Source organism: Ilyonectria robusta (assembly GCF_021365365.1).
Source record: "Ilyonectria robusta strain PMI_751 chromosome Unknown BGZ61scaffold_24, whole genome shotgun sequence".
Lineage (NCBI taxonomy): Eukaryota > Fungi > Ascomycota > Sordariomycetes > Hypocreales > Nectriaceae > Ilyonectria > Ilyonectria robusta.
The window spans coordinates 593,108-611,038 of NW_025764458.1; the positions used below are offsets into that span (position 1 = coordinate 593,108).

General features: G+C 56.0%; 8 protein-coding genes across 8 annotated transcripts; 4 read left to right on the forward strand and 4 right to left on the reverse strand.

Moving 5' to 3' along the window:
• Positions 1-2: 2 nt before the first annotated feature.
• BGZ61DRAFT_460348 (uncharacterized protein) lies at positions 3-2,207 on the forward strand. Its single transcript, XM_046247017.1, has 2 exons — positions 3-562; positions 635-2,207. Exons 1-2 carry the CDS (start codon positions 125-127, stop codon positions 1,919-1,921), a joined length of 1,725 nt encoding a protein of 574 aa, XP_046098727.1. The 5' UTR covers positions 3-124; the 3' UTR covers positions 1,922-2,207.
• Positions 2,208-3,099: 892 nt separating this feature from the next.
• On the forward strand, positions 3,100-4,563 carry BGZ61DRAFT_460351 (Extradiol ring-cleavage dioxygenase, class III enzyme, subunit B). The gene is made up of 2 exons (XM_046247018.1): positions 3,100-3,482; positions 3,570-4,563. The coding sequence occupies exons 1-2, from the start codon at positions 3,284-3,286 to the stop codon at positions 4,382-4,384; spliced, it is 1,014 nt and encodes a 337-aa protein (XP_046098728.1). The 5' UTR covers positions 3,100-3,283; the 3' UTR covers positions 4,385-4,563.
• A 1,408-nt stretch (positions 4,564-5,971) lies between these two features.
• On the forward strand, positions 5,972-7,912 carry BGZ61DRAFT_429378 (alkaline-phosphatase-like protein). Its single transcript, XM_046243774.1, has 2 exons — positions 5,972-6,069; positions 6,133-7,912. Exons 1-2 carry the CDS (start codon positions 6,067-6,069, stop codon positions 7,789-7,791), a joined length of 1,662 nt encoding a protein of 553 aa, XP_046098729.1. The 5' UTR covers positions 5,972-6,066; the 3' UTR covers positions 7,792-7,912.
• Positions 7,913-8,188: 276 nt separating this feature from the next.
• Positions 8,189-10,102, reverse strand: BGZ61DRAFT_363496 (uncharacterized protein; the record flags this gene model as incomplete). The annotated part of the gene is made up of 2 exons (XM_046241441.1): positions 8,189-8,950; positions 9,023-10,102. 2 exons carry the CDS (start codon positions 10,100-10,102, stop codon positions 8,189-8,191), a joined length of 1,842 nt encoding a protein of 613 aa, XP_046098730.1.
• A 1,192-nt stretch (positions 10,103-11,294) lies between these two features.
• BGZ61DRAFT_460355 (NADH dehydrogenase 1 alpha subcomplex assembly factor 3) lies at positions 11,295-12,696 on the reverse strand. Its single transcript, XM_046247019.1, has 2 exons — positions 11,792-12,696; positions 11,295-11,698 (listed from the first exon to the last, which is right to left on the reverse strand). The coding sequence occupies exons 1-2, from the start codon at positions 12,270-12,272 to the stop codon at positions 11,490-11,492; spliced, it is 690 nt and encodes a 229-aa protein (XP_046098731.1). The 5' UTR covers positions 12,273-12,696; the 3' UTR covers positions 11,295-11,489.
• A 1-nt stretch (position 12,697) lies between these two features.
• BGZ61DRAFT_460359 (ribosomal protein L34Ae) lies at positions 12,698-13,721 on the reverse strand. The gene is made up of 3 exons (XM_046247020.1): positions 13,515-13,721; positions 13,305-13,428; positions 12,698-13,058 (listed from the first exon to the last, which is right to left on the reverse strand). Exons 1-3 carry the CDS (start codon positions 13,550-13,552, stop codon positions 12,870-12,872), a joined length of 351 nt encoding a protein of 116 aa, XP_046098732.1. The 5' UTR covers positions 13,553-13,721; the 3' UTR covers positions 12,698-12,869.
• A 302-nt stretch (positions 13,722-14,023) lies between these two features.
• Positions 14,024-14,783, reverse strand: BGZ61DRAFT_113503 (uncharacterized protein). Its single transcript, XM_046236967.1, has 3 exons — positions 14,558-14,783; positions 14,433-14,496; positions 14,024-14,364 (listed from the first exon to the last, which is right to left on the reverse strand). The coding sequence occupies exons 1-3, from the start codon at positions 14,666-14,668 to the stop codon at positions 14,162-14,164; spliced, it is 378 nt and encodes a 125-aa protein (XP_046098733.1). The 5' UTR covers positions 14,669-14,783; the 3' UTR covers positions 14,024-14,161.
• Positions 14,784-15,762: 979 nt separating this feature from the next.
• BGZ61DRAFT_113525 (uncharacterized protein) lies at positions 15,763-16,688 on the forward strand. The gene has a single exon (XM_046236968.1). It carries the CDS (start codon positions 15,983-15,985, stop codon positions 16,604-16,606), a length of 624 nt encoding a protein of 207 aa, XP_046098734.1. The 5' UTR covers positions 15,763-15,982; the 3' UTR covers positions 16,607-16,688.
• The last annotated feature ends 1,243 nt before the right edge of the window (positions 16,689-17,931 follow it).

Consider the following 17,931-nt stretch of genomic DNA (forward strand, 5'->3'; position numbering starts at 1 on the left):
GAGATGTCATCCGTATTAAATATCCGGCTATAAATAGTGGCCCCCATGTCTTCAATCCCCCTGCAAATTTAACCATCAACTTAGACCCTCTGCCAACAGTGATACGTCATACACTACTACAGCAATGTCGCTATTCTCTGAACCAGACACATCTCTCTACTCTAGCCCGACCACGGTGAACGAAGGATATCTCTTCTCTAACCCTACCATGGTGGACGAAAGCACCCGGCATCATGCCTTCCCTTCTGATAGATCAGATCGCAGTAGTGACGTTGATCGCATGCTTCTGCGCACACTTCTCGCACTCCCTAACTTAGACTATAATGCATGGTCGGAATGGGAGGTTCCATCCCTTGGGTCTTGTTGGCCTACTGACGACCCGCTCCAGCTCGAAGTCGCCCAAATTATTGATGCCCCTCTGGCCGACCAAGAACGTCTCGAATTAAATTGGAAGATAGAAGAATTGCGGCGCCCAGGAAACCGCTACGCTTACGAGTACTGCATCGAAAAGCACCGAATCAGTAGAATATTCCAAACGTCAAAGGCTAAAATGAATCCTCACGTTACTCTTCTCGGCCTTCAGGAAGAGCGGGAGCCTATCTTCATCAGACACCGGATCAGGAAGCGCTGGCAGGAACTCGGCATATGGAACCCTGCATGGGATGTCGCCTTTCTTCCTTGCTTTGAGGGGCCCGATCCTTGCCGGATCAGTACGCCGGCCGAGTGGGAATGGGAGTGGGAATCAGAAAAAAGGCGCCGGCCTGGTCCTTGGGTCAAGCATCGGGACCAAGCATCCGACGCGCCATTCAATCTCAGCATTTCCCCGGCGAAGGTGGCCGAGGGCGCCTCCATGAGGGAAGCTGAGGCTTTCATCGTTTCCAGACCGTGGCTCGTCTACGAGATGCACAAGGCTGAGAACAAGATTCGATTCAAGCGTATTCCCCCTAGCCTACTATGGAGGCTAGACATGTGGTTCTTTCCTGAGGGTCAAGAAAGGCGCGTGTGGAAGGAGAGGGGAGAATGGAATGATAGCTGGGACGAACCAGGAATAAAAGAGCAGAGTATTCAGCCCGGGTGGACATGGCGAGACGAGAGCCCGGAGCCGGAGCTTGACGACATCTTACAGTTTGACACGGCAGACCTTGACCCATGCGATCTCTTGGAGTGGGAGGCTATACCGCTCCCATCGCTGTCGACGATGACATGGCCTCCCTATCGTGTTTTAGGAAATCCAACCATTCGATTCTGTACCCCATGGACAGTCGGGAGCTCCATGTCAGCAATTTCTCATGCTCTGGATCGCGATGATGAGAAACGGGATGGTGAGCCGTCGGATCACGAGCTAGAAGCTGGGGTTGCGGACATTACAGCCACGAACCAGGGGCCTCCAACATTCGCATCAGTGCCCATCTGTTCAACCCCGGTCCCAAGAGTCCTTTCCGGTCTCATTTTGTCTCCGCCGCCAGGGGACGAGCTGGAAGCTACTGCGTCTGCAGCAACGCCTCCGGACAGAGCGACCGCCTCGCTTGCGCCAAGAGACGCCATCTGCGTGCCCCCGGTGCCCGGCACTTCAGGCGTCCTGTTTGTGTCGGCGCTGTCAAAGGACGACCTACGAAGCCTCTTTTCGTCTCAGCCAATCCAAGACGAGCTGGAAGCTGGGCCGGTGGGAGTGACCCCGGACAGCGCCGCCGCCTCGTCTCCACCGGCAGAAGCAATTATGGTGCCACACGTTTCCAGCTCTCCAAGCGCTCTTCAAGTGTCTGCACTGTCGAAGGCACAACTCGAGAGCCTTTTCCCGTTGGGGGGCAGGCGGGAAGCTGGACCGGCAGACGGCTCGTCGCCGACCAAAGATAAGATTCCCGCTCCGGACATCTTCATTTTATCGCGAATCACCAAGGAGCAACTACAGCTCCTCTTCTGATCTGGGTTATCAAAGAGGAGAGCAAACTGGGAGCCTGCTGAGGAGAGCTGGGATCATTATGTGGGGACACGGTAGTGGTAAGGTGGCTTACATGGCGTGAAGGTGTACATTGGCTTCGTATCGTTTTTGGCTTGCTGCTCTCTTTTTACAGTGCTTTAGTTCAATCCAAGTTTAATAAACCGGAAGGTCTGTTTCAGAATGACTCATTACCCAGCATGGTGACGGGGCATGCGTATATCTTGCTTTGTCGTTGTTCTAAGATTTCCAGTGACATCCCATCTTCCGGTGAGGCTGAAGCGCAGATCACATCCCTTGCAAGATGGTTTGTCCAGGGTCTTCACTCGCGTTGGTGAATGTCTTGCACTAGAACCACCTGAGACGTTCTGGGCCTAGCTGTACAGGGGTTGGCTGTCAGTGAACACACGCAGGTGGTGCTTGGTCTCGCCGGTGGGCCTGGCCGTTCCTGGATTCCATGTGATGGCTGGGATAGCATCACGATGCATCCAGCGCCTGGTCCGTAGTGTTCGCCGCGGACGGCAGTCAATCGACCCTAACGTGCGCTCAGATACTGTGGCGTTGCAGTGCTTTCCAGACGTCGTGACGAGTGGGCGCGGACGGGGTCCATTTTGCCTGGACTCTACTCTCCCGTAGTCAGCTCTATTCTACAGTATTCTCCTCAGTCCGCCCCCCCCCCCCCCCAAAAAAAACCCCGAGATGCCGAGAGCACAATCAGGGTGTCTAAAATGTATTGACCTAGAAGTTAGCGTGCTTTGCCCCAGGGAGAGTGTGCCGTCTCGCGTAAGACAGGTTCACTTTCTGACACCAAATGGTCCAGACACCCAACTGCCCAGTGTAAGCCATGCTTAGGTAGAGATGTTCAACAGTTGGTTGGTTGGTGGTTTAGATTTCCCGGGTTTACGGCAGGCCACCTCTTTATCTTTATCCGTACATTAGATAATCCGCCCTGGACTCCAAATCTAGACCAGTAACAATCCTCGAATTGGTGGATTATTAATATCTGCGGGGCCTCGCGCGCGCGTATGACCAAGGAAGCGGTCCCCGCCGAAGTCAGCGTTGACTGAGACCCACTGATTCGCCGAGCGCCCGCCAACGAGGGATGAGGTGATGAAGCATCAACTTACCGGCAGCTGGGGTCGGAAAGTCGGAATGCGGGCGGGATGCGGGAGGACGAGCCCATGAAAAGCGGGCTCTGCGTCCATGCGGAGCCCGTCTTCGGCATGGGAGAATTAAATAAATAGCTTCGCGATCCCGCCGTGGTTTTGAGCGTGGTCAGCAGTATCCGACGACGAGACAGCCTGTGTGTAAAAGGAGTAACCGAGACGACCACCTGTATAATAGTCCATGTCGAGCTTGGCTGTCGCTGCAACAAGACGACGAATTGCTGCTACGACACTCTCCTGGGCTGCTTCTTCCACAACCTCATCTACAACAAGCCAGCTTCACAGCCGGAACCAACTACATACACCCATCCTCCACAGACACATCCACACATCCAACATGACGACCGTCGGCCCTGTCATTGCCCTCTCCCACGGCGGAGGTGAGTTGCCCGTCCCTCTCACGGTCACGACGCTGTCTATTTCCGTAATTCCGAGGCATCGCCATAGCTAACATGATGCTTCACAAGGCCCCATGCCCGTCCTAGGCGACCCCGGCCACAAATCCATCATCTCGTCGCTCAAGAACCGCGTGCCCAAGCTGCTCAAGCTGGGCACTCCCGAGCAGCCCCGCGCCATCGTCGTCGTCACGGCGCACTGGTCCACCGACAAGCCCACCATCTCGTCGGGCGCCTCGCACAAGCTCTACTACGACTACTACGGCTTCCCGCGCGAGTCGTACGCCCTCAAGTACCCGGCGCCCGGCCACCCGGAGCTTGCGCGGGAGCTCCGTGACGCCCTGGCCGGCGAGGGCGTCGCCTCGGTGCTCGACGACGAGCGCGGCTGGGACCACGGCGTCTTCATCCCGCTGCTGCTCATCCACCCCAAGGCCGACATCCCCGTCGTGCAGATCTCGGTGCTCCAGTCCGAGGACCCCGAGGCCCATCTCCGCATGGGCAAGGCGCTGGCCAAGCTGCGCGCCTCCAACGTCGCCATCATCGGCTCCGGCTTCGCCTCCTTCCACAACCTGGGCATCATGCGCCAGCTGACCATGGCGGGCCCGAAGCAGCAGGCCGAGTTCCGCACCGCGTCGGATACGTGGAACACCACGCTGAGCGACGCCGTGGGCAAGAACGACGTTGCCGAGCGGTGGGAGGCCCTCAAGGGCTGGCGCAAGTTCCCCTTTGCAGACATCATGCACCCGCCCCACGGCGGCGAGCACTTCATGCCGCTGCTGGTGTGCGCGGGTGCGGCGGCCGAAACCGAGCCGACGAGGAAGTATGCTGACGAGTTTTTGGGCCTTGACATCAATACCTTCTATTGGAGTGCTGAGGAAGTTAAATAAAGATAGGATGATGATGTAATGCCATGCCATGTTTGATAGGAAGCGAAGAATAGATATACCATGATTATTCAACTATCCACTTCAACAAGAGTTGATTGAGAGCAAATATTAAGCTATAAGTTAGATATTCACGTGAGCAACTTGTTCCTCAAAAAGACTATTAACGAAGATCTGTTGTCGAGTTGCATGCTTTGATCGTCTCTCGTTCTCTTTCTGCTCCCACTCTTAGGGATTAGGTTCCTTAAGTTCTTCGAATCCCAGCTTCCCTTCTCTTTCGACGCCGTTCTTTTTCTTTTTCTTTTTCCTTGTTTCGAGCTTGAAAGGCTGAGGGAAATTGACCCTGCGGAGTGGAAGAGACAGCAGGATTATTATGAGTCGATACTGAGAATAAGTGTTACGAAAATGACATTTCCTAAACTACAGGATTAGGTGCATGTCTAATACTTATCAATGACCACGTCAACTACCTATGTAAACCCCAGAGACCTGTAGCGGAACCCACATGCAGATAGTACTGATATTCTCAGCTAGGGATACAAGAAACGCAGAACACCAATAGCATTTGGACGGAAATAAACTTGACAAGTCCTCAGAGTCATGACACACAACCCGACTTCTAAATATATCATTATGTGGCTGGTTTTGAGGTTACTGGTACTTCGTTTTTAAACCCTCGTCCAAATTTTGAGGTTAACATCGTGGATGCATACCGAATGTCATCTTCCGGGATGATTTGCCACCCCTAGTTCCTAGAATTCCCTCTCGCCACTCAGAGTCAGGGCTTGTTTTCCAAGAACCCCGATGGTCTCGGCAGTTGCGCAAAAGACGAGGGGGTAACGTCGGCAAGACTCGTGTCGTAGAACTCTCTAGAAGGGCTGGAGGGTGTGAGAAGAGCGCGTTAGGGCGTTTCGACGAAGCGCCGGTCTCGCGCCGAAGGCTCATCAAGCGCTGGCCGGAGTGGAGTGCGAGGGTTTTTGTTACACTCGAACTCAAGGTTGGGAAAGAAACAAAGGAACCGAGAACTGAGACTGGTCAGAAACACTGCGCAATTGTTATGAGACATACCCCGTAATGAGGGAGACTTGGTGAGCACTCATGACCCAGCAGCGTGCCAGAGTGTGCTCCCGTGGCTCAGTTGGAGCCGCCATTGGCCAACAGGAGGACGCTGTCGACACCACCACCACCACCACGACACGGCTCACACGCACTCCCTCACAGCGCCTTGGTCAGCCCCCGGAGGTCATCGGAGACAGTCAGTGGATCTCGCATGGCTTGTGTCAATGCGACTGCAACCCCGAAAAGTGTAACGCAGGTCACCGCCAGCGCGTTACGACTCAGGGCGTCCACAGCATGTCGCAGCGCCCCGAGAACACCCAGAGGCGCTGCGCCACGTGAACTGGTGAAGACGTCACAGGGTCCTCTCTGGGGGGCGCCGCCACTGGAGCGACCAAGCGGAGTAAGCGCCCCGGACCTTATCTGAACTTGGCGCGTTTGGCCCTGGACCAGTCTCCACTGTAGTGACGGTGCCCTGTGAACCGTGCCGGGGTACCTGGCCGGGGGCTGGTCGCCATATAATAGTCATGGGCTCGCTATCATGGCGCCGTGCCCCACGCCTCCAGTCTCTCTCCCTTCACCACCAGCTTCACCATCGTCGTCAGGTGCGCCGGCCGTCAGTCTGAACCATGGTACGTTGCCCTTGCGCGGCTACAGCGACCTGGCCCTGAAAACTAACCGTTGCTGCTCCCCAGGCGTCTGAACGAAGCCCCCTCCTGGACTCCCAGGACCGTCCCGATGTCGAAGCCGACAAGCCCGGTCGCTTCTCGCGCGTCCGCGAGCTCGCCCTCTTCGCCTGGGCTCTCATCGCCACCGCCGCCGTCATAATCCTCGCCGTCTGCATCCAGCACAACCAGCAGACTCACCCCAGGCAAGATGTCCCCGCCGTCAAGCGCAACCTCGTCTTCATGGTCTCGGACGGCATGGGTCCCACCTCGCTCTCCCTGACGCGCAGCTTCCGCCAGCACACCCAAGGCCTCCCCATCGACAATGTCCTCGTCCTGGACAAGCATTTCTGGGGCTCCAGCCGTACCCGGTCCAGCAACTCCTTGGTAACCGATAGCGCCGCTGGCGCAACCGCCTTCTCTTGTGGCATGAAGAGCTACAATGGTGCCATCGGCGTCCTCCCGGACCACGAGCCCTGCGGCACCGTCCTCGAGGCAGCGAAGAGGCTTGGCTATCACACCGGGCTTGTCGCTACAACAAGAGTATCGGATGCCACCCCAGCATCGTTCGGAGCACACGTGTTGACGAGGTCCATGGAGGATTCCATCGCCCTCCAGGAGATCGGAGAGGGTGTGCTGGGACGCTCTGTTGACTTGATATTGGGCGGTGGTCGATGCTACTTCCTCCCCAACAGCACCGAAGGAAGCTGCCGCTCCGACGACGTCGACGTGGTCGAAATTGCCAAGACGAAGCACAATTGGGCCTACAGCGATTCTCGCGCTGGTTTCGACGCCCTTGAGAACGGCGAGAAGGCCCAGCTCCCTCTCCTGGGTCTCTACGCCTCTCACGATATCCCCTTCGAGATTGACCGCCGAAACCACAACGACATCTACCCCTCCCTCAGTGAGATGGCAAAGACGGCCCTTCGCGTGCTCGAGAAGGCCACCGAGGACAGCGACAAAGGCTTCTTCATCATGATTGAGGGCAGCCGAATTGACCACGCCGGTCACTACAACGACCCCGCCGCCCAGGTCCACGAGGTCATCGAGTACGACAAGACCTTCCAGGTTGTTCTCGACTTCATTGCCCAGAGCAAGACCGAGACCGTCCTAGTTTCCACCAGCGACCACGAGACCGGCGGTCTTGACGCGGCCATCCAAATCCCCGGCCACTTGCCCGTGTACAACTGGTACCCCCAAGTCCTTGCCAACGCCACCGCCTCAGCCGAGTGGCTTGCCGCTAAGCTCCGGGCCCACGTCTCCGGCTCCGACGCCGCTGGCAAGACGGACAAGCTCAAGACCTGGATCAACGAGGAGCTCGTCGTCCCCGGTCTCGGCATCTCCGACGCCACCGACGCTGAGCTCGCCCTCGCCGCCGAAAACGCCGACAACGCCCTCGAAGTCTTCGCCGACATGATCTCCCTGCGTGCCCACATCGGGTGGAGCACCCACGGCCACACGGCCGTCGACGTCAACATCTACAGCTCCGGCGGCCCCGGCACCGAGAAGATCCGTGGCAACGTGGAGAACACCGAGGTCGGAGACTTCCTCAGCGAGTACCTCGACGTCAACATCAAGGAAATCACCGACGAGCTCAGGGAGAAGACGGTCAAGCCCGGTGGCGAGGCCATAGCCGCAGCCCAGGCTGCATGGAATGTGCATGCGGAGAGCCACCACATGGCGTGGTAAATACATACGTAATAGACAGATACATCATGGATCAGGGCGCACGGGCACTATAGAATGACTGAAGAGTTGGGACATGACACCATACACGGAGGAGCAAGCATAGCATGAAGACTAAGCGAGTGTTGACTTTGGATTATGAGTTAGATCATGGACACTATCGATTGTTGAAACCAAAAAACCAATACGCCGCCTGCTGTTTTATTCGCCGCAATTTGATCGCTACCCTGTTCCGTCTATACCAATCCATCCCAACCAGACGCCGATCCGCCAGCCCATTAAAGGAAACTCTTCGATCCTCTGAATCCAATCATAACTAATTCTTTCTAGTCCTCCTCGTTGTTGAATAATTTTCTCCATAGTGAATACCCGTTCTTAGTGACAGGGTGGGTTGAAACGGTTAAGTAGCGCGAGCGCCATCCACGTTGTATCGAACGTACAGCCGGTCCAAGAAGTGCGAGTGGCGAATACCATTGGGGCGCATCTTGGCAAACGTCTCGATGGCCTTGCGGACCTCGAAGCCGCACCGCTCCACGAGGTAGCAGACGATGAAGTAGCCGGTGCGATTGAAACCGTAATGGCAGTGGACGCCAATGACACACTGCGCGGGATCCTCCCAGGATTCCTTGGCGGCACGCTCAGGCTGCTTTGCGCGCAGGTCGTCAACGAGGCGAATAAAGTCGTCAACTTCTTTGGCGCTAGGGGGTACCTTCGAGACGGTAGGGAATTTATGGTAATGAATGCCAGCACGCTCGAGGCCGCGGGGGTCGTAGACAGGCTGGTCTTTAGAAATGTCGATGACGTCCTTGACGAAGCCACCCCAGTCAGAGACGAACACCGTCGGGCAGTGGACGTCGTCAGCCTCGCGGAGCGTCTTCATGGCGCGAAATACGGGCTTCCCGGGAGGTCCGATGGGCTCGGAAACAGGGTTGACCGACTTCCACTTGTTGAGATTCTTGACGTCCCACTTGCCCTCGCGGGATAGGTACTGAAGTTGCCATGCGAGTGAAAGTCGACCGGTGATGTTTGCCCCCAGGAAATCAGAGATGAGGCCAGCTACAGCACGGACGGTGCTGGGGGTGTAAAGGAGGGCGTGAGTGGCAGGTGAAGGCAGGACGATGGAATGGATGACCTTCTGGGGGTGGTTTGGCAGAGCTGGAAGCTCGGCGAGGGTTTCCTGGGGCGTAGAGGGGTCGCGAGGGGTTGATGGGTCGTCCTCTTGGCTTTCATCAACTTCCGTCTGAGTAGCCTTGGCCCTCTTAAAGTCCTCGTCTCGGAGATCCTCGATAGCCTGCGGGACGTGGTCTGCGGGTCGTGTTGATGTGTTGACCGGGGCAGCAGAGTCGACAATAGTCTTACTTGTCTCCTCCGCCATCTCCGCCTGGGATGGAGTTGTCTCGGGATCCAACACCTTAATAATCTTGTCGACCTCCTTGGGCGAGACAATGTTATCCTTTTCCCCCGCAATCAAGTAAACTGGCATGTCCAAGCCCGCCCAAACATCGAGTGTAGGGATGCCACCAACGGGTTTGCCATTCTTGTAGTCGGGCAAAGCACCGTTTGCCATGCGTCTCCAGACAGGAGTCCGGCTCTGTTTGTTAAAGCGGTACTGGAGAATCCGGGCAGTCTCGTCTGAGCTCTCGCCAACGAAACGCTTGACGCTTGCACTTTCAGGACCACCCCGTGCATCCCAAGACCGCCACAAAGAGAACAGCCATCCAGGAATCCACATGGCCCTCTTGGCCCATGTAGTCATGGACTCGCTGGGTGGACTAGAAACGGGGCATATGGCGATGAGTCCTATAACGTATTGTGCCAGCGATGTCGTATGGGGCACCTTTTGGTTAGCCAATTGGGCCGACAGGGCGGTCCCCATACTGTGGCCGATGAGAACAACGCGCTGGCCAGCATCCTTGTCTCGGTAGTCGTCAATAATGGTCTCCAGCAGCTCCACTATAGCCTCAGTGGTATAGGCGTCCCATGATGTGACAGAAAACTCCGAACGGCCACATCCGGGGTAGTCAATGGCCAGGCAGGGAGCCAGATCCGCCAAGCTGCTCAGCAGGGGGTGAAACTGGGCCACTGAGCCGCCGAGTCCATGGAGGAAGACGAGCAAGGGGAGAGGCGCCGGGTTCTTGGGAAGCTGGTCGGCCTTGGCATGTTGGCGATAGAATATCCTGAGGCCAGGATACTCAAAACGGCTCGTCTTGTAAGCCTTGAACTCGGAATTGTCCCTGAGGAGCGTGGGGTCCGTGAGGTGAGGGTCGGTGGAGTCCGCAGACTGCTGAGAGTGGCCAGGGGGAGGAGCCGTCATGCCGTGCGTCTGGGACTGCATTCAATGGTGGGCAGCCCGACAGTTCGGGAGGATGGGAGGAGAGGGGCGAGATATGTCGTCAGGGAGAGCGATATGAGATGCGGGTGAGTGATATGAGAGAGCGTGAGATGAGTGGGACGTCGCAACTGATAAATAAGACGGCGGTGAAAAGCCAAGGATGCTGTGAGACTGTTGTTGTCCAACAAGAAGCTGTGGTTCGCGTCCGTGATGGACCCAGCCAAATTAGTCGCCGTGGATATCAAAAAGCAAATCGGGGGAGGAGCGAGTCGTCGTCAGGTCGCAACTGCGACGAGAACCAGCGCCAGTCGGGGAGGCAGGCCGTGCTGTCGATCTGAATGTCGTAGGGATGGCCCGGCGATATCTATCACAGTGCAGTAGAGTGATCCGAGAGTCCCGTGGTGACGGGCGTCCAAAGCCAGCAAGACGAGGACAAAGGCTCGGCTCAGGGCTTTTGTGCCTGAAGCCGTCGCGGCGCAGAACCCTGATAGCGGTCCAAGGCCCCACGGAAATCGCGGTCAGGACGAAAGCGGCGCTGCAGCTGGGGCGCACGAGGCAGTCGAGTCGTCGCAGAGGCTTCTCGCGGGCTCGAATTGAGGTTCACGGGGCCGCGCTCGAGCTGCCCTACGGTACCAGAGGCCTTAATTGGTGACGATAAATGGAGCGAGAGCTCGTCGCTTCGGCGATGATGGATGAGTCTTCTGGTTGCCCAACCAATCGCCGCATTGCATCATCCACCTGGGGTTGCGAAGAGATCTTCATTGGAAGACGCCATCCGGCCAATCATGGCGAGGTTTGTCCAACATGGGGAGGTATTTTGCCTTTGTGCGGTATCTGATTGCTTATCTAATATTGACGACAGCCTCTTCTTGGCCCTACCCTAGATGGTCACCGAGCAGACGAGCTAAGTCTAGAGAAAACCTCTAGACGGACGCTTTTAAACTGACCGCATAATCCCAACAGGCGCTTGAGTTTTATTGGAGCCAATATGACGTGCTTGATCAGATGACTATCCATAGTATAGTGCTGGGTCCATCTCATCTTATTCGTACTTCAGGTCTCACTAACCTGCCAAGTTAGGATGGCTTTGAAAGAGTACCGTATGGAGAATTAAACAGGAGAGTTAGTCAAATAATATCGTCGCGAGCCAAGAACATGCTAAGACTTGATTTCCAAACGGGTATCCACGCAAACATGCCCAATGGTTTCTCAATGTTCCAATGCCAACCTTCGCTTCAGGTGAAGCTCCAGTCAAAGTGATATACATCCAACTACCGTCTCTATGCATTACTCATACAACGTAGGGTACAGTTACAAGTCAAGCTCTGCTCTCCACTAGGGCGTCACCGCCAACTCAGCCCATGGCCCGTTACTTGGCGCCAACTCCATCCTTCCAGCCCACTGGTATCATCGCTGCCGCCACATCCGACACGCCCCTCTCCGTCGCCAGCAGGTTGAACTGCGCCGCCGCATTCCTTGTGTCCAGAAGTTCGATCCGAATGCCAAGCTCGGAAATGTGTCGTCTTGTCTCGGGGCTGAGAGGCATAATCGACGGGCCGGTGCCAATGATTAGGAGGTCTGCATCGTTATCAGCTAAGTGAATATATGATGCTTCCTGAGTCGCATCGCGTAGAAGGAATGAGGGAAGCGGTCGAGGCTACTGAAACTTACCGGGTCGTGGCCATATTAGGTCAAAGAGCGCAAATGACTGCGCGGGAATGTCAAACTGGCCCTTCTTGTTGGCCAGATTCATCGAGCCCTTCGCCTCCCACGGCCGCCAGTTGAACACTTCTCCGTCGACCAGCATCACGCCGTTACCATCCGAAATTGTAACACCGCTGTTCAACCCGAACCCGTCATACATGCACACGTCCACCGACGTCGACGGGATAGGGACGTCGGCCAGCACATCGAGATCGCCGAAGTCCGTCGGGGCCGCGTGTGTGGGGGCTTCTTGGCCTTTTCTCCGGCTCGGCACGGCGTGGAAGAGTCTGCGACCCAAAGGGAGCACCTGACGAGGGCTCGGCGACGTATGGGTGTGGGATCGGAGAGCTGTGAAGACGGATCGTGAGGGAGCATTGGGAGCTTGGGAGAGGGCCTGGCGCAGAGCGCGCGGCGCGGCGCAGGGGCGCATGAAGCTGCGGGCTGCCATGGTTGAGAGTCTGGATAACTCGCAAGGTAGATATGGCGGTTCAGGAGACAATTGGAGGTGGACGAACAGGCGTTGTTGAAGGTGGATTGAAGTCGGTAGTCGGAATAATGCCGAACGTGGGGTGTTGATTATTTTTTCCCAGTCCTGCACGTCATGATAAATGTCACTTGCGGGCAACCATACACGATAGGATGGAAATGATTACAACGCGGGCTCGACTATACACATGCAGGATTGAGGAGGAGTAGTTTTGAGTCGCTATAAATGCAGCGAATATGTTTGGGCAAATAAATCTGGGCGAATTACTTGGGACGGATCGCTAGAAGGTCCATCAAGGGTCACACGCACACACATACTCTCCAATGTCACTGGCAAACGACCGGTAAATTTGTCCATGCCCGCTTGATGTTCGTTTCATTTCAACCACCAAGAGGAAAGTAGCAGTCCTTAAGACGGCAGACAACCAGCCATTCTTGGCCCGGTCCCGATGTATCATGCAGTCCCTTTTGCCCTAATGAACACCAAAGCAATGAACCGAGTCCCCAGAGTTCCTTGCCCTCCCACGCAGAAAGCCAAATCCGGCAATGGAAATTGCATTTATTTCTTCTTCTGGCTCTGCTCCTGCTCCTTCAACACCTTCTTGACGATCTTCTGCTCCTCAATGAGGAAAGCTCGGACGATTCTGTCACGGACGCAGCCACCGCATCGGGAACCACCGTAGGCGCGCTGGACGGTCTTCTTGGGCTTGGAGAGCTGGGAGTACTCGCGGGGTCGGAGGGCGGGGATCTAAGGAGAGAAGAGTCAGTATGTAATATTTCAAGGAGAAGTCATTCGTGGGTGGAGGTGAACTGGACACCGAGGATAGAGAGCCAACATCCGAAGATTGAACGTCGCCCAGAAATGCTGAGGGCTGAAGCGATGCTGCCGCCGAGGCGTGCTTTCGTGTCGTCTCCCCAGCTGAGCCATCTCTTCCGTCGATCCAGTCCATCACCATCGCCACGAATGCTTGTGTGTTCGTTGAGGGCAACCTACGCCAGACAGCTTGGAGCCGCAGTCACCGCACTTGGGAACAGTGCCGCGCTTCTTGATGTGAAGCAGACGGATGTCACCACCGGGAGTCTTGATGACTCGGGTTCGGTTGGAGGTGGTGTTGTAGCTGCGCGAGAAATCCTTGTCAGTCCGGATGATCGCAAAGACAGTGGCTCGTTGATTGCATTAGAGCTCGGTCGGGGAGGGACTCACCCGTTGCGGCGGCGGTAAGTGACACGCTGGGAGACCATTTTTGCGGTGTTGTCGGGTGTTGCGATGAGGATCTCACAATAGGAAGAGGAATTTCGAGATTTGGGGAAATTTTGTGTGGGTGGAAAGGCGGATTGTGCCCGCTAAACCAGCGAATCAGAGTGGGGAAATGGTGGTTGTTCGTCACGTGAGAAAATTCCTCGTTCTCCTGTGGTTTTTGCGGCAGCTCCACCCACTCGCTCATGCAAAGAGAGCGCAGCAATATTCTTCCATTGCGCAGCCCAGTCTTGTCTCTTGAAGCGAACCTGACCGTGATCTCGTTCTGGAGGATTCCTTGACTTGACCCAGGAATGCGATACTGCCTTTTGATCCATAGGTGAACGAACTCTTCTCAAACTAAAATTCACAAACTACGAAGTGATATCCACATCACTCAGTTGATCAATCGCTGTTGTACGTCAATATCAGTCCAATATAGAATTGTGATAAATCAGACTCGGCGTCCCTGGTAAAGTTGATTGGCTAAAGTACACGAGTCTCAATCCCACCTTGGTATCCCTTCACAAGGCTGGAGCGGTTAAAATACAATCCTCGCTTGTAAATCGTTCTATCGTAACACTGTGAGTCGAATTCACACACATATCATACACCTACGCCTTCGAGTCCATCCTGAACCAATCTGGGTGGTCCCTATGCCGCCACGGGGTGATGCCCATCGGGTTCGCTTCCCGGCTCTTGGCGGCTTGGTCAAACACGTCCTTGGTGATATCATCGCGCATCAACTCGGTAAACTCCTTGACGTCGGCCTGTGCATCGTTGACAGCCTTCATGAAGGCGGCAAACATGATGTCGGCTAGAGTGAGAGGAATTAGTTTCACGCCGACAAAGAAACAAGGGTGGGAGCGGGATGGGCTTCCATACGTGAGGGTTGCTTCTGGATGAGCGGGTCAATCATCTTTGGAATGGTCTCCCGTAGCAATCGGGCCTAAAACAAGAGCTGGGTCAGCATATTTGCACTGCAGGTCTTATGTTTAGAACACCAGTACCTTGATGTGGAGGAGCTTTAGTCGCTGCATGGCTTCCTCAAGACGGGCTTCGTCGGAGACATCCCGGCCGTCTTCCGGCGCCTCAGCGGCCATGGTTGGCTGCTGATCCATTGGGGGAGGGTGAGGCTGAGCCGCGTCGGGAGAGAGAGACGGCGAGGGGGCGCGAAGGGTGAAGCGTGTGGCAGTAGGGGGCGATAACAAAGAAGAAGCGAACTAGGACAGCTGGGATCAGGGGGCAGCGGCTGCTAGCGAGGAAAGCACCCGGCGACAGCGTTTGAGAAGAAGAAATATCCCACTATGGCTGGGCGGGTGCAACGAATCGTTCTAGAAGTTGGGGAGATATGATGGAGGACCGCATCTGGGTCGGGTCTGGGTCTGGAGAATGGGCCCTGCGCGACGTGGGGCAAGGGAGAGAGTGGAAGAAGCTTGGACGTTGGTGCTACCCCAGCGCGTGCGCCGCCACAATTCGGCCAAGTCGGCCAAGTCGACGACCTCCTCGGCCTGAAAGTGAAAGACACAAAGCAGAGTCTGATTCAGGAACCTCTCTGGACGCCGCACCGTGTCCATCCGGAACAGCCGCGCAGGTTCCGCCAAAGCAAGCAACAGCCCGTCGCAGGATCAGCATCAGTTTGCTCGAGGTGCAGACTTTTCCCCTCCACGTGTGATCCAGGACGCCTCGCGCCGTTGCGCTATTGTGTTGGAGTTTGCCCGGCGCCTCACCCAGTGGCACTGAAGGACCAGCCAACACCCGTTCGTTTGCGTAGGTAGGCCGCTGAAGCTAGGGAAGTCGGCCGTCCGGTCTGCAGCTCTCACTGGGGCGCACACGGGGTAGCTGCAGGTATATTCCTTTCTATCTTAGGTACCTAGCTACACAAGGCGCCTTGTCTCATTTCGCCGCTGCACGCTGCCACTCCCCCAGAGCCACGCCCATCTCCCAGGGGCCGCATCTGTTTGCCTCGCCCGGGCGAACGCCTACACGTGCAGAAGTGCAGAAGTGCAACTGCGCTGAGGTCAGGGTACCTGCCTCTTGTCGAGACACAGCTCGCGGCGCACTGCAGTAGCACGCAGTGGGGAACGGACCTGACGGGCTTGCTCTTGCCCGCGCTAGCGTCCATCCCTGCCGCATCGCTGCCTGTGAGTGGACTTCCGCGGCCTCCGGACCGGATCAACACTAAACCTTGTAAGTGCTCAAACTTGTCAACAGTGCGGATTGGAAAAATCCTGACAGCCCAGCCTCTTGCATATTAGTATAGCAGCACACCTCGACCAACACCCGCATCAGACGCGATATCTACTGCCCATTCCCGCTCGAGATTCTTACACGGCAGAGTCGTTTCTTCGCTGCTGTCCGACCGCATCTTCTGCACCGTACCCGCCTCCCAAATTGCGCCCCTTCCAACCGCCACCCTGGCTCAATCAATCACCATGCCGAATACACCACCGCCGGCGTTACTGCCCCCACCAGAAGGCATCTTCCGGACCTTTGACGACTTGATGGCCTCCGTCCAGCGTGTCGCCAAGGACCAGGGCTACGGAATTGTCAAGTTGCGCGCCTCCAACTACCGCGACGGAAAGCCCACCCGCTACGACTTGGTCTGCGACCGCGGCGGCGTCAAGTACAACAGCACAGCGAAGAAGCGCAATCCCTCCACTCGCAAGATCGACTGCCCTTTTCGCGCAAAGGCTGTCTGCGAAGTCCAGCTGGGAAATCAATGGCGCTTTGCCATCCAAGAGGGCCGTCACAACCACGAACCACGCGTCCCTGCTGGCACACCCGGCCAGGAGAATGCCCCGTTGGCCACCTCGATCCGATCCTTCACCAACAAGCTCGATCGCCTCAACCACGACATGACCCAGGGCCTGATGCGCATCGAGCAACGCCTTGAAAACATTGAGAAGCGAATGGAAAACCTCGAGGCCCGTGCCGGCGGATACGAACCCCGGTTCCAGGCCATCGAGTCCCGACTCCAAGGCATGGAAGGCCCGCGCATGGACGGCATGGGCATGGACGACGTCGAGTCGCGCCTGCTAGCCTCAACGGTCATGTAGGGAAATGACCAGAGTGCTGGACACGCTGTGGGAGGGAGCTCGTAAGGATCCCCTCCAGGTGAGGTGGGCCTCGAGACCTCAGGTCCGCAGAACATTGAGAGGACGACACCTGTCGATTGCAACAGGAGAGGTGTCGCTTCAAGTCTTTTTTGAGCTCATGGTTTGATGCACGTGGCCAGGGATTGCGTGATGTTCACCACGAAAACGGCTTTCTATGACAGGGAGGCCGATGGAAGTTATTCGGGGGGGTTGTTATTGATGGCAAACTTGCGGGATCGTTCAGGGCGTTCAGGGAATCGGCCCACAAAGTTGCGGGCTCTGTGAGATTACTCTTCATGAAGGCGCGTGCAAAGGAAGTTTAAGGGACCACTTGTTGTTTTTGTTATTGATTTAATTTCGTCTTGGTACTTGGGAGAACGGCATGGCAATGTTGTCAGAGAGTGTGTTTCGCTAGCTCACCCACGGTGAGATGGGAGGCGTTTGATCGCCACCTGGGAGCGCGACTCGTTTCTAATAGGGCTGGGTGGGCTTTCCTGACGTTCTTGTAGAACCAAGGATAGGGCATTCAGAGTTGATGTGTTGAGTGCCCCCAGGGCCGAAAGATGCACCGAATGTACATGTCTCTGCGATTTGACTCTTCACACGTTTTACCATGTATATTTACGCGCATTTATGAGGATGCTACTTGAGTTGCGCAAGTGACTCTTTTCTCATAGTTGACCTCGTTGTCTCAAGAGTAGTCACGAATCAATCTCACGCTCCTTCATGGTCCAGACATCCTCGAACTTGATCATGTTGCTATCCGCATCGTGCCATCGTCATCGTCACTCAGAATTGCCAACAACGCCCCGCCATTCCGCCACGTCCGTCACACACATGTAACAACTGCTGGCCTTCAACCTGCATTTTCAGCCAGGGTCGTTCCTTGGATTTAAACGCTCTGAATCTATTTGGACCCTCATTAAACGTCGTTCGGCGCCCTCGTGCACCTCATGTACGCTCTTGCTGGTTTTGTTCGCACACTGTAGGAGCAAGCAAGCCCCTCTGCACATCAGCCCCACGCGTTAGATCTTTGCACTACCAGACTTGCAGCAACACACATATACTTGCTTTCTTTGTACTCTACGACTAGCCTCGACTTTGCGGGTTGCACAGACACGGCTTGATGACAGGTGCGGGGGTGCATTGGGACACGCGGTATTGGGCTGCAAACGCGAGTCGCTTTTGTGTGACGGGTAACGAAGTCTGGGGGAGCCAGCGGAAGTCCTGGGTTCACAGGACAGGGGCGACAATCGATGGGACTTCGTTGTTCCGCAACGACACAT